Genomic DNA, 25,494 nt, shown 5'->3' with positions numbered 1-25,494 from the left:
CTGCGTGACTGCAGCCTCAGGAGAGAGGCGACAGGCAGGGTGATGGAGACAGGCTGTGGGCCTTGGGTGCCACTGCCCCAGCCTGCTCACCTCCGAGACCCAGGGACAGGTTCAGCACCTCTGCAGGCGATTAGCCAAAACCAAGGGGGACCTGATGGCTGCCTACAAGTGCCTGACAGGAGGATGGAGCCAGGAGGGGCTGGGCTCTGCTCCCAGGGAGCAAGGGATGGGACAAGAGGAAACGGCCTCAAGCTGCACCAGGGCAGGTTTAGATGGAGCTGAGGAGCAATTCCTGCCCCAGAGGGTGCTCAGGCGTTGGAACAGGGCAGGGCTGCAGTCACCGTCCCTGCAAGTGCTCACACAGCGTGGAGAAGAGGCCTCAGTGGCATGGGTTAGGGGTGGCCTTGGCAGGACTGGGGAACGGCTGGACCGGATGAGCTTAAAGGGCTTTTCCAACATAAATGGTTCCATGATTACTAAAGGGCTTAGCACCAAAGCGGGGCTCACAGGGAGGGCGGGCGAAGGGAAGCGGCACAAAGCGCAGCGCTCCGGCCGCCATGCTGAGTGTGTATGTGAGGAACACTCCACCTCACACCAACCCGCACCGCCATGGCGCCTGCGCAGGCGGCGCGGCTCCGCGCACGCGCACTGCGGACCCGGCGGCCAAGCCCCGCCCCGTCACTAGTAACAACGGGCGGCGGCGGCGGCGCCCGCTCCGCTCCCCTCCCCTGCCGGAACCGGCGCTGCCCCGCGTCGGCATGAGGCCAGAGCGCGGCCGGCCGTCGCGGCGGGAGGCGGTAAGGGTCACTGCGCCGGTCCTGCACCCCGCTTTCCCCTTCCATGTGCCTCGCCCCTTCCCCTCAGCCGTCGCCAAGTTTCCCGCCGGTTCCCCTCAGCGTTAGCGCGGCCGGGCCGGGCCCCCGCGGGGACCCCTGAGGAGCGGGCGGCGCTCGCTGTGTGGTGGTGAGGTGAGGCGAGGGGTGGGGGGTAACGGCCGCCGGGCTCCCACAGCTCGGCCGGGCCGCGCTGTCCGGGCTGTCACAGGTGCCCGCCGGGCCCCGGCTCCTCCCGGAGCACCGGCCGGGCCCGGGGTGGGGAGGGCACCCTCACGGCGAGCGGGGGCCGCGCTGCGCTGGTCCCCACGGGGAGTGAAGCGCTGAGCTGCTGCTTTGTTGTGTAACTCTTCTTCTGTAGGGGTTTGCGGCTTTTTTTGCTGATTCAGGTGTTATTTGTCGAAAGGCGGGGTCGTCACGGGTAAATTCCGCTCTTGTCGAGGATGTCGGGTGAACTTTCTTGTGACTCTTGGATTTACTGTTGCCCGCTTCCCGGGGCTGGGGAGCTGCCGTTGCCCATCTGCCGCACTCCGTAGCCGGAGCTGATAGCGCTCTCCAGAAGCGCTGTAGATAACGTGAGGAAGCAGTAAAAAGAATTAAAAGTAACGCTTAAAGTACTGAAATAAACGCATTTCTCACTGAAGTGAGCCTGGCTAGCAGCCCGGGGTTCATCTGCCAGTGCTGATGCCAGCGTTTTTCAATAAACGTAATTGCATTCAGGAGGGTTTGGGTCACTTTGCTGGGGAAAGCAGACACAAAGCCTTTGGAGTAACTCCGGGCCGTTTTGCTAGTGATTTTTTTCTGAGTACATGTTGGAATGTTTGTAGTTCCTCTAAGTTTTTCTCTCCAGCGATCTCTTCTATTTCAAAAGTCCCATTGATTTGGAAATGAGAAAGGAATGTATTATATCAGTGTGCTGTAGTGATCTATTTCTTTCATTCTTTTGGAAACAAGGGGGTTTAACACTTGTTTAATGCTTCAACCTCCTTTTTTTTTTTTAAAACATCCCAATTCAGAATGCTCTATAAGCAAACAGCCCCCTTTCCATGCTGGGGGACTGGGCAATGCTTTTCTGCCTTCAGCTGGGATGTGTCAATGTTTGTTTCTCGGCAGCAGCACAGGAAGTCTCACCATCCTGATGAGGAGTCATAAAGTGTGTTGAAGATCTGTTACTAAAACTGGACTGAAAGTGTGCTAATTTTGTGTTGCCTTTGGAAGAAATGATAAGTCAATTCTGACAAAAATATATGCAGCTCTTTAGGGCCTCATTGCATCTTCAAAAGGAAAAAGTCAAGGACTTGTGAAGGATTTCCTGTAGAATTGCTAGCAGGGGATCATGCACAGGATAATTTTAAGAGAAGATTGAAAACGGCTTCCTGCATTTGACAGATGGCTTTAAAAATTTCTTTTTCAGGTTTGAGTTGAGCTTACTAACCGCAGCAATGGTGCAGAAGTACCAATCCCCCGTGCGGGTGTATAAACACCCTTTTGAGCTAATTATGGCTGTAAGTATTAATTTTTACTGTCATTTTCTTCCTTGGCAGTTCCTTGTATTGCAAAGTACAGTTGGAAAGGGCTCTGTTTGATAGGTGCTGTAAAATAGAAATCTGAAACAATATGTAAAATACCAGATGTTGATGGTTTCTTCTTTAACTGGAGTATTTTTTTACCCAAAGTTTAGATATAGCTTATAGATTTATTTTAAAGTTAAAGCAAAAGCAGGTTTGAAGCTTACTTCCCAGCTGATTACTGGGAGCAATCTATTCCAGCATGGGAGAAAGTGTCAACTACGTTGATTATAAAGATTGGTGTGGTTGTGTCCTCATCAGAGCAGAGTTCACAGGACTGCAGAGCACAAAGCCGTGAAAGCAACGATAAGCCTAAATGAAAGAGGAGAAAGCATTCAGACCATTGCTAATACTTTGGGGTAGGGGTGGAAAAGATTGATAGGGAGGTCAGAGAGATGAATGATAAGCCTTTTGGGGGCATGGTTGCTAATTTGTGTGCTAGTGTTACAAATGCTAACAAAAAACCAAAATCCTAATCAGGTTCTCTCTTCCCCTCTCTTTTTTCTTTTAGAAAACAGAAAGGAAGTGCATTTGACATTTTAAGGTATATCCAGCCAAAGCCACAGCTGTGTGGCTCTCATGAGTTACAAAGAGCTGTTAGAGAGAGCAGCCAGGTTACATTCTACCTGATAAAAATAGTTAAAACTAAATAAGAATCTAAACAGAAGTTGTTTTGTTTCACTTGCTGGAAATACTATGTTTACTGCTTCAGAAGAGAGTTTTAATAGTGTTCATAGTGTAAATATTTAGATAGATCACACGGTTTGGAGTGCAGAGTTCCTTACAGAAGTGATCCTTTGCAGTCACAGGGCAAAAAAGGGTTAGGTCACTCTAGAGGGAATACTTCAGTTTCTTTTTGTCTTATTCCTAAAGCTGCCTCCTGTATTACACATGCAGTTCTTACTCTTATGAGCACTTCAGGGCAGAGAGTGTTTATTTTCATGAGTGGTGAAGAATCTATGATATGTTTAAGCTCTTTTAGGACCTTGCTACAGCCTGACAGCTAGGCTTCAAATGGTTTCTAATTTAAATTTGTTTGTGTATACTTCAGTGAAGTATGCTGGTTCTTGTTCTTGGATCAGTCAACCAAAATGAGTTTCTTGGACAAAATTCTCTGGCTGTTTGCTGAACCAACGAATCTTTAACTTACTGTTGAATCGAAGGCAAAAATTCTTCTTTTAAGTTACTTCAAGGGCATTTTGAGTCAACATGCTGACATTAGGGTTTTTCACAATGAGTCTAATTAGAAAAACTTTTGGCTATTAATATTAACTTAGTTCTCAAACTGTTCTGTATCTTGGGGATAACAGTTGAAGAATAAACTTTAACAAATATTGATTTTTTTTCCTTACATGAAAGCTTTTCTTCTTGGGAAAGAAAGAGGCTATACTACATATGTAACTAGGATAAAATAATAGTTAAGAAATAAAACAACGAACTAAGAGAAGAAGCATATTTATAAAAAGGAGCTGAACAGGATGCTTTCTGAGACTAGAAGTTTAGATTAGTGATCATACATATGACTTACTTCACCTGTTAGGGCAGCACATTGTCACTTGAACTTGTTCAGGATGTGATCAGTGGATGAACATCTTTCTCCTGCATGCTGCTGCTGTTAACTGGCTTTTAAAGGATGCAAGATTCCTGGTGATGGTCTATCAAAACTGTTCATGCATTTTCCAAAGCATGCAGAGGAGTCCATCCAGGAGCTGAATTCTTTAAAAAATATAAATAGTATATGATAATTTAATGCTTTTTGTTACTGTTTTCCCTTGGTTGAGTAGTGATTGCATAAGTGGAAGTATTTCTGGAAGGACTATTTGTGTCAAATTTTGTGCTTGCTAAAGCGGAAGTACTATGTTGCATATTCTCGGCAAGAAAGTGCTATAAATGTTATTTTAACAGTGCCAGCAGCTTTTCTGAAACGAACACATCCCTGTGTATATCAAGCTTGAATTTCAAGCACCTAACAAATGGCTTTAACCATATGGTGGTTTATTTGATTTTTCTCTACCCTCTCTTCTATTTGCACCCAACCTTTGAAAGAATGTGTCCTCAAATAGAGGCTTAAACCTATATACCAGAGATGCTCAGCTGTCATTAAAAAGCCTTTCAAAGAAACCTCTGGTCAGTGTGTCAGCAATGTTCTTTATACTGAGCTATCTAACAAAAATCAGCGTTTCTAGCATGGCTCTTGTTGTGTGGGATCTCATCTTTGTCTGAAGGTTGTTGAGTACTTCTAAAGATTCTATTTGGAAAGTCATCCTCCCTTAGAGTCCCTCAGGAACTAAAGAGATAATTCATTCTATAGAGAGTAATGATCACCAGTGTCAGTGAGGCTCATGTGGACTGTAAAGAGTTCCTGGATGATACATGTTCCAGTTACAAATTGGAGCTCATTAAGTCAAACTAATATTTAGCTTTCAGATAGAGGAATCAGCATAAAACTCTTCTATGAGCAGCCAAGTGAATGCCACTTGCAGAGTGGGTCATTTACACTACAAACTTCCTATTTGCCCACTTTTCCTGGGTTTCAAAGAGGTACTTGTTGGAGAATAAAGTACAATCAGCATTCCATTCATGCTGTTCTGGTGTGTTTTGAGAGGACTTTGTTCTCTCTGAAGGGTGAATGCAGCTATATTAAGACCAAAAAATGGTTTTAATTCCACTTTGATCTAAACCAAGATTGACAAGTGTTTTGCAGGCAATTATGATATAAACTTTTAAAATAGACACAGTGAAAATTCTTGTTCTAAGTTGGTGTTGAAAATAAATTTTTCTTATCTCTGTCACTGAAATCCAAAAATTGTCTGTTGAACCTTAATGTATCTCTCTGACAGCATACTTCAAGGCACAGCTCCTTATCTCTCAAATCTGCAACAGAATTAAAGTTCTGCTGTTGGTAGAGAGTTGGGAGATCCATTGCTGCATGCTTCTTGCCTTCCTTCATCGTTAAAGGCAAGCCACGTGACATTTAATATAAGCTACTTCCCTTGAAGATTTCCTTTTACTGGCAAATTGTTTGGTTCCAGATAATATCTAAGTTACTTTAAAAGCAGTAAGAACTGGATGCAGATCTTCTAATGAAACTATCTCTTAAACTTGAAAAAATTCTAGAATCATAGGCTAGAAATTATCACATCTTGTCTGACACACCTAACACAGGCAATATGATTTCACCAAATGGGTACCAGTGCTGACACAATGAATTTTGGCTGCTCTGTGGCTCATCTGTCATAAACTACTTCTAGAAAACTCTCCATATGTGTGTGTATAGATATATACATATTTTAAAATCAAAATCCCAACAACTTGCACAGTTGTTCATCAGAGTGAACAGAACCTTGCCTCCTTTTTCCTCCTGTTCATGTTGAAGTTTACGTAATGCTGGAAGCAGCTGAAATGTGGAAAAATGACTGTTTACTTAGACTCACTTGTCAAGTTACCAAGGTTAAATGTATTGGAGAAAAACCTGAGAGGCTGCTTTTATAAATCTTTTCAAGATTATCGATTCAATTTTTTATACTGGCTTAAAGAGGCTTACATTTAAATTAATATGAGGTCTTTGCTGAGTAAGTGGTTCTTAATTTTAAAAGGCAGATTGAAAAACTTGAATCTATCTTAACGCACACGAGGCTAAAATTAACTTTGGAGGTTCACAGTTCATTTTCAGTCTGGCATGCACTGGGTAATTCCCCTGGAGTTTAATTTCCAAAGTAAATTTAAATAATGAATAATCAGCTACTATGGCGTTCCAAGGGTGGAATTATCACTGACCAGAGGAGATTTCATTTTACTTAATTTCTGGAAGTTCTGTGGTAAGTATATTTCTCTTCAGCTAGTTTAGAAAATGTCCTATTATAGCCGCAAATTACTTGTTTTCAGAAAGAAATATAACAGTAATGTGAATGAACGCAGCAAGTGTGCTCTAAATGTGTCCTGCTGCATTTAGTCAAATTTACAGAGATTTTTAAAGCCTCATGGCTTTGTGAAAGCTAAAATTTTTCTACTCTGCCTGTGACAGGAGACAGACTTCCAAGGGTATTTTGCAGGCTTCTGAATACCTAAAATAGGGTTTCCACTTTAATAAAGTTGCTGGCATCTGTCAGCTTCCACTGGTGCCAAACAATGTAGGTAAAGTAGCCATCAATGTCAGGAGCTTGCAGTTGTGGAAATAACACGTTTCGTTTTGATTTTAAAATCAAAATTGCAATTAATCTTGCACTGCCTTGGGGCTGAAAATTGCCTCCTTCTGAACTATATGTTCTCATCATAATCCTTTAAAAATGGTCTCACATTTTTCCTTTGTTCTGATAGAATATCTAGAGCATGAATCTTAATAAGTATGATGTGTAGTGCCGTTTTGATTAGATTTAATGGCTCAAATTTGATGCTTTTGGATAAGGGGCTGACTGCTTTTCTTTGGTTTTACAGATCTGAAAAAAGTGTGTTTAAGGCAAATCTTCATGATTTAAAGTATCCTTAAATTACAGGAAAGGAATAATATCGTATATGGCATAAATAGGCTTCAGTGATAGATTAGATTAGAAAAAAGAAATTGTATTTTTTCTTTTAGATCTACAAATCAAACTATAATCCCTTGATCTAGATTAGGGATGAGTTTCCTGATCGGGCAGTACATAATCTTTTAATTTTAAAGGTTATTACTTTAAAATGTCATTTTAAAAAGAATAACTGTATCAAGTTAAGTGCCAAATCTGCTCATAGAGCCCTACAATTTTTGTTCTTTCTAGTCTTTTTTTTTTTTTCCTTGGAAAAACTGCATTCAGCAAACCATGTGAAGGGGCTGAGAGGCTGAGGAACCAAAGGAAGCCATTCTCCAGGTGCTTTTGAAAGCACAAAGTGGGCTTTAAGTGTGTAGAGGATTTATTCCCCTGATGTGGTGCACCTTCTTGAGGCTTTATCTTGGATACCCAAAGCCTGGGGGTGAGAGCAAGCTGAGCATCCACTCCGTAACCTGCTCTGCTTCTGTCCTATGACTCCCAGACTCTCATCAAACTCTGCTTCCTGTCTTTGTTGAAAATCCAAGGTTATTTGTTCCACTGAGATGGAACAGTGCCTTGTATGGATTTTCTTATTTTATACTAAGTGTCTGCAGTTCAGCTACTGGTTTATGTCGTTGTTGGCCTCTTGTGTTAGCACATGTTGTAAGGACAAATGAATTTTTGGCCACTTGTTTGGAATGAACAGTGGCTAACAGACGTAAGAGTTGAGCACTAGGGGAAAATATTGACTTAGCCTGCTTACTGTGCAATTCATGTGTTGTTTCATGGCCCTCTTAGCTATTTCCATGGCTAGCTGCTTCCTAGTTTTTGTGGGCAAACACATGACCTCTGACTGTAGCTGACAGCTGCAGTTCTGCTCACCAAATGCTTTGAATCAGTTGTTTTTAACAAGTCTTTTACGCTTGAAAAGCTAACCCACCACTACTGTCAAACTCTGAAAGGTGTCAATGGAAGAGAAATATGTATCAAAACAGCCAGCTCTTGTTCCTTTGTTCTGAAAGCACTCAAAGCTTTTCACCCTCTGCAGGTGTTTCAGCTCTGAGACTGGTACAAAGGGCTGCTCTAGGATCTGTGGATCAGCCAAGTGACGTTGTCTTTGAGTTTAAATTTTGAAACACACGGGAATCTGGCAGAAGGGAAGTGGTTAACACATTCTGCAGAGTCCTAGATGCTCATGGTACTGTACTTACCATCTGGAAAAGGTATAACATCATGCTCCTAGTTTAACATGCGGTTAGCCATTAAGCAGCACATGTAAAAGCCTTCAAAACCCCTGTGGGAAAGAGATATGGTGTATTTATTTTTTGTTTTGAAAGCATGGCCACTGAGAAGCCAGGGGTTGCTTGGAGATCAGAGGCACTGGCCGCAGATGTAGGATGAGGTGTTTCCATATGGTACAGCCAGTTACATGCACTTCCGACTTGAGCAATCTGCTCTTCCTGTTCTTGTGGAGCCCTTACTGCTGTCTTACAGCAGAATATTTGAACTCCTGTACTTTTAGGAAACAAGCATGCAAGGAAAGAGGAAGGAGAAGGAGAGCCTGAGGGACTGGAGGTGACCCCCAGGATTTTGGAGCACAAGACTGAGGGGTATTCATTGTAACTGAGGCTGGTTTTGCTTTGCACTAGGTTTAAATTCAGTATGTTTCTGGAAGGAGGGCAGTGATGTTTTCTTAAAACTTGTGTTCAGAATATAAAATGAATTTCAGAGAATTTGCAAGGAAATGTGTTAATTAGCTCCAGTTCAAATTAATTACAGGTTAGTTTTAAATGGTCTCTTTTCTTTTCTCCCAAGTGTCTTCCAATTTTTCATGTAGTTCAAAATTACTGTGTATATATTCTAAATTAAGAACTAGGCTGTTCAGCTGAATTATGAACTTTTTATCTCATTTTCGGGGTACATTTAAGGCAGGTCAAGTTGGCTGCTCAGTTAAAATGTGAAGGCCTTAACATTACATTACAGATAATGTAATAATTTGGCTTTCTCACAGCCAAGTCACATGTGGCTGGTTTTGGTTATAATGAGTAGTGTTTGAGGTGAGAGTTGTGCTGATAGAAGACACGGTGGCAGCATGGCTGGGAAGCTCCTGTTAGAAGGGCTGGCTGGCATCATCCAGCTGCACTGCAGCATGGAGGAGCCTTGCCAAAAGAGTACAAGCAAGCAATGAGCCATCAAAATTTGAGATGAGGTCTCAGCGTCTTGGCTTTTCTCTGCATTGCTTTTGCCTGAGTAATGCTGATTTCAGCCTGGTCCACAGAGGTTTTCAGCTTATGGTTCATGAGCTTGCTGTAAGGGTCAGAGAAACACAACCAAATATATGGCTTCCCATTATAGCTGTTGGTGTACCAGCTCGCGCATGTTGCTTTCTTGCAAAGGTGTGTTCATCAGCAAGGCAGCTTAGAGAGGTAGGCTAGTAAGAAGCTGCCTTATTAAAAAGAGGAAATAACCCCCCTTGTCAGCCTGATTTCCTTAGCAGGCTCACTTGGGGCTGGTGAACCCTTCTGCAGTGTCAATAAACTGGCAGCAGCTGGCCACAAGAAGGAAGGAACAAGTCAGCAGGGTGTTTGTCAGTGCATGTTGCACTGTGGGAGCCCTCCATTCCATGGGGAAATAATTAGGGAGTTTGAAAAATGCCTGTAAAATTGCTGTAACAGTAAATGGAGGGGCCTAATAACTTGATGCAGCAGTCTTCAGGCCTGGTATTATTTAGCAGTGCAAAGTGCTTGTAAATTGTGGTTAATGGCTTGGAGTTTTGGATTCTGAGAATTGCTTTGGCATGAAGGGGAATCTGTCCTAAATGAAACAAAGAAAAAGGTATTTTGGATGATCTAATAGGATAGCATGCCAGCTAACAGCTTGGCTTCCTTGCTTTGTATTCAGGTGGGAAACTTCAGAGCTGACCATTTTCTGTCCTGGATTTCTCTTGCATTTTACTTCATGATAATTGGGTTTGGGGACTAGATATCAGTAAATTTGAAAATAAAAACATCATGGGGCTGTTGCAACCTGACATCTTTAACTGGTGACAGCAGAGGGATGGTGGGAAGGAGCAAAGAGAAGCTATCCTTTTGTATTAAAAATGAATTCTTATTTAAACTATTGTAATTCTTAATTATACCTACTTGGGTTCTCAAATCAGCATTTCTGTCATGGTCAGATTGGTAAAGTTAAATATCTACATCTGGAGGGTTATGTACGTTTTGGGTTACTTGTTGGGGAATTAAACGTTTCATTTTGACATTATTTATGTTCTCAAAACTTGTATATGGATGCTTTTTGCAATGAATGCAGATCAATCTGTGTAACAGTTTAAAGCTACATTGCAAGCCTCTTAACATTTCAGCCTCTGTGCGTGATAACTTTCTGCCTTGCCTACTGCTGCTGTAATATTATATCCTACTGCTTTGATAATAATAGATGTCATTTTGTGAAAATGAACATTTCTCTGGTGATGGCCATGATGGGGATGTGTCATTTCTGTTTGGTTATGCCACAAAAGAAGGGGAGCAGTTAGCTGCCTGATGAGAGCACTTCCTTTCTTGAGTGCATTGTGTCTCCTCATTTAGTGTAAAATGTGAATGCCATAGACATTAAGTGCAGTTCAGGAACATCAGTCAGCAAAATCCTTTCCAGAGAATTTTTTTTTTCTGGCTGCTTCATTCAGTGTGTAAATTATGCTGTTTCATGTGCAAAACTGTCTCTTTGCTGTTCAGTTTATTGGCCTGTGGATAAATTCTTCATTACTGAATCCATGGCTCTATGAAATTACTTATTTCTATTGGAGTGTTTCATGGTCTGCATGATGCAGCCACTGATGTTGTAATGAGCAGAATTTAAAGCAATTTTGCTTGAACTTGTTTGTTCTGTGACTAAACTGATTCTTGCTTTTGTTTGCCTTTCTTTGCTGTAAAGGAGGGCAAAGAACAAAGAATTGATTGTATTCTCTTTTAATTGCTTTTAAGAACATGATCAAAGAAGTCTTGACTGTTCTTTTTAATGGGCTTATCTTTGGAAGTGAAGTGGTATCTTTCTGTATTGGAGTGCAGGAGTTGACGACTTTGGCACGCCAGGGATGCGCCCAGCAGTGGTATTATCTGGTTATAGATATCTTAATCATGCATTGGGATGTGGGGAAAAGAATTGTGTTCTCTCTCTTGATGAGAACCTCAATATTGAATTGCACCATAAGGCCTGTGTAGCCAGTGTGCTATGTATCTGGCAGTGGCCAAGAGCAGTGTCTGTGTCTAGGGAAGGGGACAAGAATGAGATAAACATATGGTAACACTCTGGGGATATTTCATCCTAAGTGATGTGTCTTGACAGCCCTTCTGCTCCAGACAGTGCCTGTAGTCTGTAATAACACTGTGTGTGCTTACTTTCTTGTGTCTGCCCAGTTCCTTTCTGGAGCCAAGTGAACTTTATTGTGACACCCGGCAGCAGGAATTTGTGCTTCATGACACTCTGTCAAGAGATGCGTTTTAACTAAGCCTGGCTCCTGCTTGCTCAGCTTCACACCACCTCCTCCTGGTGTTGGAAGAGGCACTAAAACCCCTACTCACATTCTTCTTGCTTGCCCTGTTAGATATCTCCCTCAGTTTTTAAATTATTCTTTTTCATGGTGATGAGTCTTATTCTATTTCATAATTTATGATTCCATGTGAAGCACCACTGTGGTTCTGTAATGTTCATCTTCTACCATTTCTAACCTTTTTTTAGGATCTCCTGATACATCAGACAGGTATTTAGGTTGGTTTTTTATTTAATGTTAACTTTCTACCTTGAGATACATTGTCTGCAGGCCCAGGCCTTATCATGCTGCATTTTGATGACATTCCATTGACATTAGTGAATGGCTAAGATTTAACTGATGTACTAATAAATTTTAATTGGTTTGCTTAATAGAGTACAACAGCTCTCTACCTGGAAGGTGGTATTTTCCTGGTCCAAAAGCCAAACAGACCTTTGCAGTTGAGCCATGCTACTTACCTTGAATTAGGCCCTTTTGGCAAAGCTTTTCTTTACTGATTATACTCTTGGTAGAGTGAAATCAGTCTTGCAGTGCTTAAGGGACCAGTTGCGTCTGGGCCAGATGAGAAGCTGGTGGGTGCAGTCTGAGGCAATGAAGTCAAACCTGTTTCACTGAACCTTTGTGGAGGGTGATCTGTATGGAGATCAGGAGACTTTGTTCTTTGTGGTTGTACAGGTCTTTAACCTTTCAGACAATGGTTTAATGAGAAATCCTGAGCCTATTCCGTAGCAATGCTGTAGTCATCCTTTCCTCCCCCACTCAAAAATTAGGTTTTGTCTACACAGCAATAATTGTATTTAAAATACCCTAACATATTCCAGATGTTAACTGTGTTTTAGCAGACCTTATTGTAAGTGGCTGTGATTCTAAGACCAAAAACGTGATGAAATACCAGTTGTAGGACTCACAAAAGTGGGACTTAAGCATGGTACAATGGAGCAGTAAGGAATATTTTGACTGTTCCAAAAATAGATCCTCAGTGGACATAGTAGGATTGCAGCTGAATTTTAAAGTAAAACTGGCTGCAGAGAAGCCAGACACACAATTTTGTTAACTGGAAAGGAATGGGGAAGCTAAATACCAAATTCTGCTTTCAGTGTGGCACTATCCTGTGCATTTGTGAGATGCCTGTTTAGCAATGCAGGACGCAGTTGTCACTGTTCAGCTGCTCAGACAAATAATGGTTATTTACAAGCCATGGTAAGACAAGCTTAATGGTTTACAGTCATTTTGATCTGCGTATCTTAAAAATTTCAAAGAAAGCTCTGTTCCTGTGTTGTGTGCAGGTTTATGTATTGCCATTGTTACCAAGAAATAGGAAGTGTTTGAGAATAGCTCACATTCCCCAGTAATCACATGTTGGTCTCCAAGCATTTAAGCTTTCACTGGCCTGCTGCCAGCCTTTACTGCGATGCTCTTTTGGAGGTCAGCCTCTTCTCCATAGTACTTTAACCTTGAGCCAAAGCAGTCATGTCCTGTGCATTTGTGGTCAGAAGCCAATTTTTCTATTCTAGAAACTACTGAAGTTGACTCTAATTGCAGGGCACATTCTGTCAGAGTAACTGTTGTGCTTAGAGCTATGTGGCTTCTGGGCCAGAACTGATTTCCATCTGTCTGGCTTGGAATGCAGGCAGAGCAAACACTCATTTTCTCTGCAGTATAGTTTTGCACATGCATTTAATATAAACAAGTTAAAGTGAAATAGCAAGTCAGTCTGATATTGCTGTTGCCCCCACTAGTTCAGCTAAGGTCTGTGTATACTGAAGAGCAACTTACAGCAGTGTGGCTATGAAGTCTGTCCTTGTTCCACCTTCAGCCTAGACCAGAACAATGTCAGTTGGTTTGTTCTTTTTTTTTCCTAACCAGCAGTTTGATCTTGATCTCCCTGTCACAAGCCAGCTTAACCTGAGTGATCTGACTTCCCAAGCTTACTCCAAAGGAAAGGAAGATTTACATTGAGCATGTTTGGGGTTTTTATCCTTAATCTTTATTTTTCTTGAGGAAGCAGTGGTACTTGCCCAACTTCCCTGTTCTAGCTTGTCATTTTAGATGCTGATGTCTCAAGATTGTGCAGAGGCTGCAGCTGAAGTTACCTCACTCCATAGTGGAGTGGCGCTGTGCCTTGGGCTCTTTGGGGCTCTCTGGACTTCTTGACGGGAGTCAAAGAGTTAATGATCACTCAAGCAAGTGGAACTCAAACTCTTCCACTGACTGCCCACTTTCTCCTCAGATCCCACCCTGGCTGTGCATTTGTTCTCTGAAGATGGACAATCAGGTTCCCAGCCATGAGTCAAGCATTACATAGTCCCAGCTATGCAGATTTATTTAAGCAAACCACAAATGACTTGTATCTGTTTGCAAGAAACCACTCTCCCAGTTAAAGTACCGTTGAGGCATGCCTGTGGTTATTAAAGATCATTTTTTACAGATAAAAGATGGTATATAAGCCCTTGTCTGCGAGTTAGATTCTGTATCCCCAAAATGTGCTTCCTGCTGAATCAGTATACCTATTGCCACCAAAAGTTTGAGTAAAGTTGCATTAAATCATTGAAGAGCTTACTTTTTATCTGAAAGACTGTGTCTCTGCATGCAGCAAAATGGTTCTTAGGTGGTTAAAAGCCAGTCCTCTTCCAGTTTTCCTGCTTCTCTATGCAACAATCAAGGCACTCTGATTTTGCTGGTAAAGCTTCTCTGTGACCACTTCTCTGAAATAAAAATGCCCAAATTTTGAATAGTATCCATGCAGGAATGGTACATTGAGGGGGATAAAGATCTGTATAGACAGAGCCTGTGTGGGTGGCTTGACTGATCACATCCTCAGGAGAATAGAGGTTTCTGTTCTGGCTGAGGAAAGCAGAGGCTCTTTGCTTGGCCTGCTGAGGTGGTTACCACAGTTGCATAACTCCACAGTGAATTACCAGTAAAATTCCACTGATCTGGATGATTGCTTTGTGGCCTCTTTATCTCCTGCTTTATTTATAAGGTCAAAATAATTTTAATATTAAAATATTATTCAAGCTTGAAAACACTGGATGCCAAACCTGTAGCTAACACATTTGTGCTACAATACAGAGGAAGTTTGCATCAGGCCTTCCTGTTCCCCAGTAACTCCTTGCTTCTGCTTTTTGCCTTCCATCTCCTACCTTGCTTTGGGTTTTGGGCTGGCTTAGATAAATATGCTGTGCTTATTTTTTTAGTATAACTCAACTTTGTCAAGAATGCTTTATTAATATATATTATCAAGTACTTCCTTGGATAAGCTTAGAGTTTTACTGCTATTTAGTTGTAAGTGCTGTGTAAATGGAGCATCTTTTCAATAAGCTGCCTTTGGAATCCTTTTGGTTTCTGTTTTGTACGCTGGTAGAAAGATGAGCACTTGCTTGGTTCACATCTACTCCACAGAGAATGTAAACTCTGAAATCCGTGTAAACCCTTAAATTACTACCAAAAAAAGGTTTGGGTTTTTTTTTCCTGATACTGCTACTATCTTAATTTGGGTTTGATGTCTTCTGTAACTTTCAATTGCAGAAGATAGTTCTAAATGAAACTGTTAGTGGAAGTGATGTTAATGTGCATATTCTTATCTAGTCAATGCATGCTTAGCATGAATTTCTCCAAAACATTATCTGCAGCATCTTCCTAGAGGCATACTTGTTGCAAACAGTGTCCTGTGATTGGCAGCCAAGATAATATCCCAAGGGGCATGTGTTTGGGGATGATGTTTTGTGCAGTAAGCGTATTTGGATTTCAGTAGGACTTTTGATGTTACCCCCGTCTGGCGGTCTCAAAGGAACGAAGTTGAAGAACAAGCAAGACAAACCCATTTTGAAGATGAGTACCAAAGTTTTAGAACATGGTGTAGGTCCTGTGATTGCTTGAAGACCTGTCCAGTTTCAGTGATAGCTTTTCCAAATGACCTGGATGATACAACAAACAGGGTGCTTGCAGAGTTTCCAGTGGTGGACTTGCTGGGTTAATGGTTGGACTTGGTGGTCTCCAAGGTCTTTTCCAACCTAAACAGTTCTATGATTCTGTGTTTGTGAGTGCTTTGCACCTAACAGGAACTCAGAGCTAGCTTACATGAACTAGCCTTGCAGAGTGGCTGTTAGGGCTGTTTAAAATGCCAAGCTCTGCATTTGGTCTAAATTTGGAACATATTAAAGATGATAGTGATCAGCGTTGTAACCATGGAAATGCTGCCTGAACTAGAGAGATGAGCAGAAATGCCAGTATTTGTGTGTTAGTGCTGCTACGTTCACATAGCAGTGTTAACAAACACATGAAAGGTCCTGTTGTCAGAAATCCAGGGTGGTGTGTGATGTGTTGTATAAGCAGCACTCTAACTGCTAACTATCGAGCATGCACTTTCATTTATAATACCAGTTCAGTGCTATTTCATGATTTTTGTGATTGGTCTTGTGTATGAACTGTTATTATGGCTGAAATTTAACATGAAGCTGTTTCTTTTATGCTGTACAAGACTTCAAAGAGATTAAATATGTCTGAAGTAGCCTGGACTGTGTCTGCAGAGCTGTGTAAGTGTTGATACTTCCTGTTATGCGCAAGAGAACTTTGTTCCCTGTCAAAAGCCACCGGTTCTCTGTTCTGAGAGCTTGGTTTGATTCCCCTGTGTACATCCAGTATGTGTTTTGGGTGACTGGTACCTTTTGTAGTCATCCAGAAGCAAACCAAAAATTGTCTCCAATTTATTCTGATCTCATCTAGAGTAACTTATTTGAGCTAAAGCACAAGAATAGTGAGGCCAGGGGAGACCTTGAAGATGCTCCAAGTGCTGGAGCACCTCTCCTGTGGAAGCAGGTGGAGAGAGCTGGACTTCTTCAGCCTGGAGAAGAGAAGGCTCCCGGGAGACCTTACAGCAGCTTCCAATATTTAAAGGGGCCCAGAAAAACCTGGAGAGGAGCTTTGGACAAGGGCCTGTAAGAACAGGCCAAGGGGAATGGCTTTAACCTGCCAGAGGGGAGACTGAGATGAGCTCTTAGGCAGAAGCTCTTCCCTGTGAGGGTGCTGAGGCGCTGGCACAGGGTGCCCAGAGAAGCTGTGGCTGCCCCATCCCTGGCAGGGTTCAAGGGCAGGTTGGACACAGGGGCTTGGAGCAAGCTGCTCTAGTGGAAGGTGTCCCTGCCCGTGGCAGGGGGTTGGAACTGGATAAGCTTTAAGGTCCCTTCCAACCCAGACCACTCTGGAATTCAATGAATAGCTTCTGTGCCATTTTCTGATTCCATAGAGATTTTTACTTTATTGAATCAAAGCTCTTCATACAAGGTTACGAAGTAGCTATTGAGTTAAGCTTAGTCTTTGTAGTGGGTTGTTTTGTAATGGTTGTGGGCAGCATCCTTGTGGCTTTCAGACACTCTGTGTTTCAGCAATTTGCTGAATGGTTGTGAAGGTCAGAAGCTTTCTCAACTGTGTTTCTAGGATTTGACCATCAAATTGCTGTGTCTGCTTGGCGTGTGGTAGGCCTGTTGACCTTTTTGGTAGAACAAGGATTCTGTGTTTACTACGTGGTGACATCCACAAAATTACTTTAGCAGGTTTTCATTAGCTCTGTTCATACCACATAGGAGTAAGTTAGCTATATTTGAAATGTGCAAGAAACATAACTGGATACATACTTCAAAGTACTTTAGGCTTCTAATACAACTAAACATAAAACTGGATGGAACAGTGTTGTTCTCTTCTTCATACAAAGTACTGAAGCCTATGTCTTTATGTAGTTAAGCTAAGGGGTGAATTTAAATGGGTTGGGATAACTCCTTATTCTCGTTTCTGTCTGTGTTTGCAAGGTACATGTGGGTCACTTGTAGCAGTGTAGGTTCTGAAATCCTTTTCAATGAAGCCTGATTAAATCAAGAGGACCCCTTCAAACAAGTATGAGTATCAAAAGAAGACAAGGAGGAATGGGGACTATTCTCTATCCCTAATAAAACCTTTTCTTCCATTCAGAGCTCTTGAGTGACAGAGGAGCTGTCAGTGCAAGAATTTAACGGCTTTGGTGAATGCCAGGGAAAAAGTGTTTTCTTGTCCACCTCTGCTTTTTGGTTCCATTTCCCTTAAGTCCTGTTTTCTTAGAGAATTTCTCAGAAATCTTCATTTTCATTCCACAAAAGGAGAGGCGAGCTGAGAAAGCTTCATTTACTGGCTTAAGTAGCTTTCAAATGCTTTGCTAGAGACAAGGCTACCGTGAACAGCAAGTCATCATAGCACTTCATACCCTAACAAGATGAAGTGAAGCCCTAGTGATGTTAATGATGTGGCTGCTGTAGTGACCTTCAGGGTTTGTAGGGTTGTATGGGCTCTGTAGAGCGTAGGCTGGTTACCACCCATGGGTGTTTGAAGCGCTTTGAGACCTGTGCAAGATCCAGTGATGTTCGTATGGTCATGACTGTTTCACGTTAGTCTCTGTTGAATCTGTTGGGCTCTTGATCATCTGAGTATGACACATAGACCTGGGCTGTAAATTTGAGCACAGCTTTTCAGTGCAGTGTCATAAATACAGCATTATAAGAATCTGAATATCAGGCTGCAGTAAGTGCTTGAGCCACTGACTTGGATATTCTACCTAAAAGCTCTGCTCACCACACCTGGTGAACATCTGAGATTGTTTTTCAAGCTTGCTTTTCTCACTGTTTGAGAAATACATTAGCCTTCAATTAGAATTTGTGCAGAGCAGATTCTTGTTAGTACTTGTCTTGTAATTACTATAATAATGTGTATTTGTGTGGTCTATACTGAAAAAAAACCACCAAAAGAGGAGAGCTTCAAAACCAAAGCAGCCATTGTCATTCTAGGATTTTATGCATAATTATATTAAACTTTAACAGCCCCCTTTATGAAAATTGGAGACTAAATCCAGCCTTATGAAACTCTAAAGCTGGGATGCATTCCTGCAAAGTAGAAGCAGTTGTGCCATTTGAGGCAATTACTTGGGAATGCTTTACTTTGGTGGGCTGTGTGTGAGCAGTGCAGGCACTGCTCCTTCCCAGTGGTTCCACTCTTCATACTCCGATTGTTTCATCAGGGAGGCCTGGGTCAGTAGCACTTTACACTTGTACAGTCAACAAGAACTGTTTAGCCTCTGCAGCAGAATGTCTTGCTGATACTGACTTGTCCTATTGATTTTTATCTTGGATATACTTAATAATTGTCATTGTTAATACCCATGAGGCCACCCAGGAAAAGTGGGTGAAGAAAATATACCCCATTCCTGAGTGACTTGTGCCACGACAGGGTAAAATGCTTTTGGTCTCTACTAGAGGGAGGATAAAAGAGGGACATAGTAAAATAAGATCAAAGTGCAGTTGGCAACGTAGTAAAGTGTGATGGGGAGAAAGGAGACAAATTGTGCAGTGCCTTGCCTGTGTGGTTTATGTGAGGGGCTACTCACATTTGCAAGGTGAATGACAGTTCTCATTGTAGGAGATACATTGGAATATGTTCCTGCAGAGGCATCTGCATAGCTGTCGCATCCCGTGTTCTGCCAGGTCTCTGCTGTTCACACTCTTCTCGAGTACAGCTCACTTTGTAAAGGCTGGATTTTCCTTTTGAGTGAAATTCTGCTCTTCATAGAGTGGCAGAGTTTTTCCTGTTCTAAAATTAATGCATTAAAATAGAAGTGTATTCAAATATATGGCATCGGGATTTAGTTTCTTAACAAAATGAGATGAAACCCAGAGCCTTCCTGGATGCTTGCTGCCTGCTTAATTTGTCTTGATTCTAAAAAGCTTTAAAGTAGCTCTTGTTCAGGTGAAGGAATAGAATTTTAAATTCAGACAAAGGGCTTCCACAAGTTATTTCCTCATGTACCTTCTCATTGCCTGGATCTGTTCAGTGGTAAGTTGTTAGGCAAACATTGTGTATGTTGATCTCGCTTAGGTAGCAGCTTAACCATTGGTGAATCTTGCTGGAAAAGCTTTGGAGGAGCATACTGTGTTCCAGTTCTAATTTGAACCTTTTAAATGGTGTTTTAAAGTAGGAATTGTAGTGGAAGGCTTAAACTCTTTTCTTTTTTCCCCTTTGAAAATAAGTCATAGTGTTCTCTACACTGTTAAGCAGAGTAGTAGGGGGAAGTCTCTTGCATCTGGTATCCACTTTTACAAATATCAGTTGTTAAGTGAGTTATCATCCCAGTTCTTTGAAAATCTGTCTAGTCATATCTTGATGGCATAGACTGGGCCAAAATTTACAGACAAGTCAAAAATAAGGTTGGTTAAACGACCTCCTATTTGTCAAGGACCAGAAATGTGCATATAGAAAACGTTTGAGTTTCAGGTGATACACAGCCCTTCATTTATAAGTCTGAACCTGCCTGTCATGCTTGAGTGGGTTGTCTGTAGTCCCTATAAGCCTCACTTGTAGTCTTGTGTAACTAAAACCTTCTTGGTCCAATCCCCAGAGAGAATTCTGAGTCACTGCCAAACAGCCTTTGTTTCCCAGCAATAAGAAAATAACTTCTCTCTTTGTAAATGAAAACATTTAATGAAGTGAAAACATAGAAGAAAAACCCAGTTAAGCTAACTCTGAAGGAGAGCTGCTGTGCAGAGACATACTGACCAGAGAGGTTAACTGCCAAAGCACAAAGTTTAATGATGCTGCTGGCATGGCAGCAGGGGTCTGGCTTGTAGCAGTGAGGATGTCATTTTGGAGGACAGTTTGTCCTTCCAGAGCTGGCTTCACAGAGATGATCCTTTCCAAAAAGCTCACTACCTGTTTATTAAAGATGTTTTTTTCTTTCCCAAAGTTCAGTCCAGTTCAAATTCCCCCTTCCTGGTACCTGGGAATGCTACCTTGCAAAAAATCTTGTTTCTAGAGCTTTTTGAGGTATATCCGCTCTAATCATCTGCTTTCTTCCACACACACACACCTGATACCAACTGTTGGCTCATACCAACACATGCACTAACACCCATGCGATACACTGACACTGAGGTACACACTTCTTTGTGGAAGTATAATGATTTTTAAATGTATGTATGAAATGGGAAAGAGCTGTGAACAGCAGTATATGGGAGGTGAGGAGGTACTTGCTGCTTTGTGAGATATAATCCAAAATTGCGCCTTTCCAAATGCAGCTGCCAAGAATTTGAAACCTCTGGCTTGGCCTCCCATGAGTTTTTCCTATTGATCCACAGTGTTCTAATGCAGGGGGAGGAAGGGGATATGGTGATAAGTAGGAATGATCAAAATGCTGGAATGCAGCCTGTCAAGCCAAGGCAGCATCCTGCTCTAGTGACCCTCCTTGTTTCTTGTGTGTTTAGGGATACTGCAGAATTTCCACACTCTCAAAGTGGACAGGAAAGGATGGTGAATGCTGGTATGCACTTGCAGATTAGTACTTGGACATGGTCATGTATTGCAGGCAGTCATTAAAGGCTTTATATGGCACACACAAGGTGCAGCAGACTAGATTTGATTGCCAGGATGAATCTCTTCATGTGCTCTTTTGAGGTGCCTGTGGAGAATGTTGTGCTGCTCTTAAAAGGCTGCTGTCCCAGCAATTTTGAACATCAAAAAGAAACGGAATGTTTTAATGCCTTGTTTCATGCCATTAAGCTATTAAGAAAGCACTCAATGTACTTCATTTTCTAGATGGTGATTGAAATTCCTACTTATTTCACCAGGTTAGAAGTTCTGCTTGGAAGCATAACAGCACAGTGGAAGATTGCCTGCAAGTTCTGTCACATCTTTTTTCTTCTTTTAAGTACAGAAGTTAGGTTTGAGTCATCTAATGGAAATACTGAACAATCCCTACCCTTTAAGGCAGCAGACTGGGAATATATTAATCCAGCCAGAGAAGCTGAGTAACTTATTTGCATAAATGACTGACTTTCCCCACCGAGGGCTGAGCACATGCCTGTTATTAAGGTATTTTATTAGCCCTAGGCACAGGTTGAGAAGGAAAAAGCCAGAACAGTCTCTTTGGTCCTCCTGAAAATTGGGTTGGGATCATAACCTCAATGCTCTTCTAAAGGTGGTATTTTGGAAGGATTCTGTTATTGCTGATATTAGAATCCCAAAATGTAAGGGCAATGGCAGCAAATAGAATTCCCTTAAGTATGAGGAATTACTGCAATGGGTTTACAATAGCCTTACTTTTGAATTGCTTTCATGTCTTTAAACACAGCTGCAATACTAGCAAAGATAAAAGTCAAATAAATCCTGTTATTTTGACTCGATGCTGAGCATGAGTTGCTATGGGAAGCAGTTGGGAAAGAAGCTTTAATACAAGGCTATCTTGGTTGAACTTATGTTTGTCAGTGTTCTCACTGTTAGCACACATGAAGAAAGTGAAGGGTGTATATAATGAGCCCATTAAATTTGAAGTTCAAGCTACTTCACCAGACTGTGTTTTTGGTGATGCACAATGCCAGCTTCTCATGTACCAGAGTACACAAGTGTCCCAAAGGCTGGTGGGAAATTGTGCAAGTACACTATTAGGGAACAACAGAATTGCAGGCTTAAAATCCCTATTTTGAAAGGTCTGTACCACCACAAGATCATTAGGGTTTTCATGTCAAGCCCTTCACCAGCTGGAGAGGTTTTGAGGATGAGCATGCCTGTATTTTTACGTGTTACAAAGCAATCTCTGCACACTGTATGGAGATTTTACCGGAAGAAAATGGCAAAATTAAGTAATGTCCTTGCAGCATCATCCTTGGGTGCATTTAGTGCTACAGCAGCGGTGCTTCACTCTTGCTATGGATCCATCAGGATTATTACAGCTGCTTTACTCTTGAGAACTTCTGTATGTCTTCTGTATGTATACAGTAAAATTGAAATCCTGAGACGAAGATGTGTAATGTCTAATGATTTTTATTTGTAGAGAACCTCTATGATACATGGAGGAAAATGTGTAGCATTTTACAATGTGCTCTGCTGTATCAGACTGCTAAAGGAATATTGGATAATGCAGCTCTTCCTGTCTGCAGAGCTGGACTTGTAACAATTTCTGGTCCAAAACACCTCAATAATGCAGCAAAATCCATTAAATTCTATTATTAGCAAAGGAAAAGCAGCATTTGATCTTTCTTTAATCTTCTCATGCTCTTTAATAGCTCCAGTCTTGACGATGCATGTGCTCCTTTGACTCATGTGTCTACTGTGTCATACCACAAATGACAGGTGTTCTGCCTGGGCTGTGCTGGTCTGTAGTGAAGTGAGACCTTTCAGTGTCCTGTAGTTTCCTACTGCCTTCTGCAGTGTGAGAGAACCATTTGCCACAGGTGGAAGAGAAAGCTGTGCTTAAATCAGACCGAGTATTTTTATGTGGCTGCAGTTTACTAGGATCACTTTTTCTTCAAACAAGGCTGTGCTGTGAAATGATGCGTTACAAAAACATTTTGGCAATGGTACATGAAGAAATAAACCCAGCCTAATTTAAGAGCCCAGTAAAATTGACTGTGAATAGTTTTCAGTCCTCTGAGTGCATGTTCTTTAGGGAGAAAGAATCCTGTGTCACCGTTAATCTCTTTGAAACTGTGAAGTGTTTTGTTGCTGTAAATGTGGAGCTTGCCAACTTTTGGCAGATAATTATTTTGTTCTCTTCCAAATATAACCACATAGCATTCAGGCTTCCCATTCAGAACAACACATTCTTCTTAGGCATTATTTTTTTTCTCACAGTTCAGTAAACACTTAAGAGCAGGTAATGTATTGTGCAAGTGTTCACAGGACAAATGGGAAACATTTTGAGAGCCAAAATGAGAAATGCATCAATATGTGCAATGAAGGAGATCTGCAAAGGCTTGGCATTGAGGAGACTACTCAGATGGGGAAGATTTATCATGATCCAAAAGTAAAGAGACTTTGAAAATAGTGAGAAAAATGTTATCTACTTCACCTTCTGTCTTGTCTATAAAATAATTGAGGTAACAGAGAGTCCTCAAATTGAACAGAAGTATTCAGTGAAGCAGTCTTAAACCAGAATTATCTCTCAATTCTGCTGGAAATCTTTTCTTTCTGACTTAGTACAATATTTAACTACAGTCAATATAGTTAAAATAGGGATTAAGTTTAGAAAGAATGCTGGCACTTACTCAGGGAGAGGGCTGAGCTATTCTTAACTGTGAAATGTCCATCCTTCTGTCCAGCACAAGAACATCATAAAAGGAGTAAGAAACTTCTTATACCCTATTAATAGGACCCATCCTCCCTCTCTCTTGGAGCTGTGGAAGGATTTTCCCCAGTGCTTGCTATTGTGTTCCGTCACTAACGCTCTGTCACTTCTATTGTGCACACACATCTCTGACCCTAGGAATTATTTCTATCCATAATTTAACCAAAACCAGCTGTGCACAGATACAAAGCCTGACAAAAGAAGCATGTGTGCTCACTCACTCATGGGTTGTACTTCTGGTATGGTACAGAGGAGCTTTATGAACTCAGGACAATCATGCTGCAGAAATGCTTTTTACAGCTATGTACGAGGGGGGAAAAAAGCTGGCCCTGTTGGAGTGCTTTGCACCAATGTCCCCATAGTAACACTGCATTCCAACTCTGTTTTATACTGGTAACAAACAAAGAATTTTAAGTCATATAAAGGCAGAATCAAGAGACCTTTTCTCTTCTAGTGCCACCAGTGCATACTTTCTGCAGCTGCTTGTTTTCTTCCACACCCTCTCCCTGTTGGTGCTGTTCCTGTGCTGCAACCCAGCTGTATTCAGAGCAGCTAAAATCATCTAAAAGGCCAGAGTGGATGTTTTAGCTCTTTTAGAGGATTGTTTCATGTTCTGCTTGCAGATTTATGTTACTGATGTTTTCTTCTGCACAGGCCCACGTTGCAAATCCTGCCTTTCCTCCAAAGCCAGCTAGGTTCTGATAATAGCAAAAATGAAAAACTTCAGAATGTGGGAAGAAGGCTAAAGAATTAGTTCCTTTACTGCTATCTCATGAGGAAAAAAAGCCAAAGAGAAGTGGAAGTACATTAGTGACTACAAAAGAAAAGGGAAAAAAATAGCAGTTCCATTGTGTTCTTTAGGCATAGTGGTTCTAAAACTAGAATTCAGTGAGTTTACTAATGGGGATAACTCCCATTTTCCTCTTACCTGTTTTACTTATCCCAGATTCTTAACTATCCTTTCCAAGTGTGTCTGATTTAATACCATTTTCTCTTGTATTTTAGAGATTAACTTAGTTACATGATTGTATTCTTTAACAAGAGTCAAAGCTATTGCTAGCTTGGCATTATAGCAGAGAGTTTAAATTTTAAGTATGAAATGGCCTCATCGCATTGGAGAGACTGTATGTTGTGGGACAGCATTGCAAGCTTAGTAAAGTGTGTAGTGAAATCATTATGAATACTCTGTGCACAGGGAGCTTGAGAGCTCTGTTAGCTCAAGAAATAGGTTTGGAAATGTTCTGATTAGACCTTTGGGAGCTGTATGGAAAACCCTTCAGACAGCCTGGTGAAACACTGATAATTAGCATGTGTTTTAATCCAACACAATTGTTTTGTCTTGTGGTATTTTAGAACTAGAGGGTTTTACCTGGGGATTGTCATTGTGTACAGTGAACAATTTTCTTTTTGGAGGGGAGAAATGGGGCACTTTGGGTGTTTTAAGAATTGCTTTACCTGGAAAAGTCTGTGTGAGGAGCATATTCATAAATGGATTGCTTGGAATGCTACTGTGACTTTATCATGGGGACTCCAAGATGGCTCAGTCCCTTCTACTAAATGTATGAAGGGCATTGTAACTCCAAGTGCTGGTGATGTTAGTGAAGGACCCCTCTGTGTATGCCTTCAGGAATTGTGTTGACAGTTTTTCTTCTTTCTCCATCTCTCTAGGCATATGAAAGAAGGTTTCCTACATGTCCTCTGATCCCTATGTTTGTAGCCAGTGACACTGTAAATGAATACAAGAGTGAGGATGAAGCTATCCAGGTGATTGAACGGCGCTGTAAGCTGGATATAGATGCACCACGGCTATTGAAAAAGGTGAGTAAGTCTGAAGTACCTGTTTTATGCTTTTGGATATCCTTTCACATGGGTTTTGTATCTTAACGAACTCTATATCATCTTCCTC

General features: G+C 41.5%; 1 protein-coding gene across 2 annotated transcripts in view; it reads left to right on the top strand.

Annotated features, from left to right (window-relative positions):
- The first annotated feature begins 639 nt into the window (after window positions 1-639).
- Window positions 640-25,494, top strand: part of SEC14L1 (SEC14 like lipid binding 1) — a 40,221-nt gene continuing 15,366 nt past the window's right edge. The window contains exons 1-3 of one of the 2 annotated variants that reach the window (XM_062639906.1): window positions 640-797; window positions 2,248-2,338; window positions 25,257-25,406. In XM_062639906.1, coding sequence (XP_062495890.1) covers window positions 2,276-2,338; window positions 25,257-25,406 — 213 coding nt within the window. In that variant the 5' untranslated portion in view covers window positions 640-797; window positions 2,248-2,275. Of the gene's footprint in view, window positions 798-1,184; window positions 1,296-2,247; window positions 2,339-25,256; window positions 25,407-25,494 lie in introns of those variants that run through there. The other variant, XM_062639907.1, reaches the window with a different exon arrangement.

This window comes from Pezoporus occidentalis, unplaced genomic scaffold, assembly GCF_034315485.1.
Source record: "Pezoporus occidentalis ecotype Australia unplaced genomic scaffold, CSIRO_AGI_Poc_V1 ctg62, whole genome shotgun sequence".
Lineage (NCBI taxonomy): Eukaryota > Metazoa > Chordata > Aves > Psittaciformes > Psittacidae > Pezoporus > Pezoporus occidentalis.
This window is presented reverse-complemented; position numbering and strand designations above follow the sequence as displayed.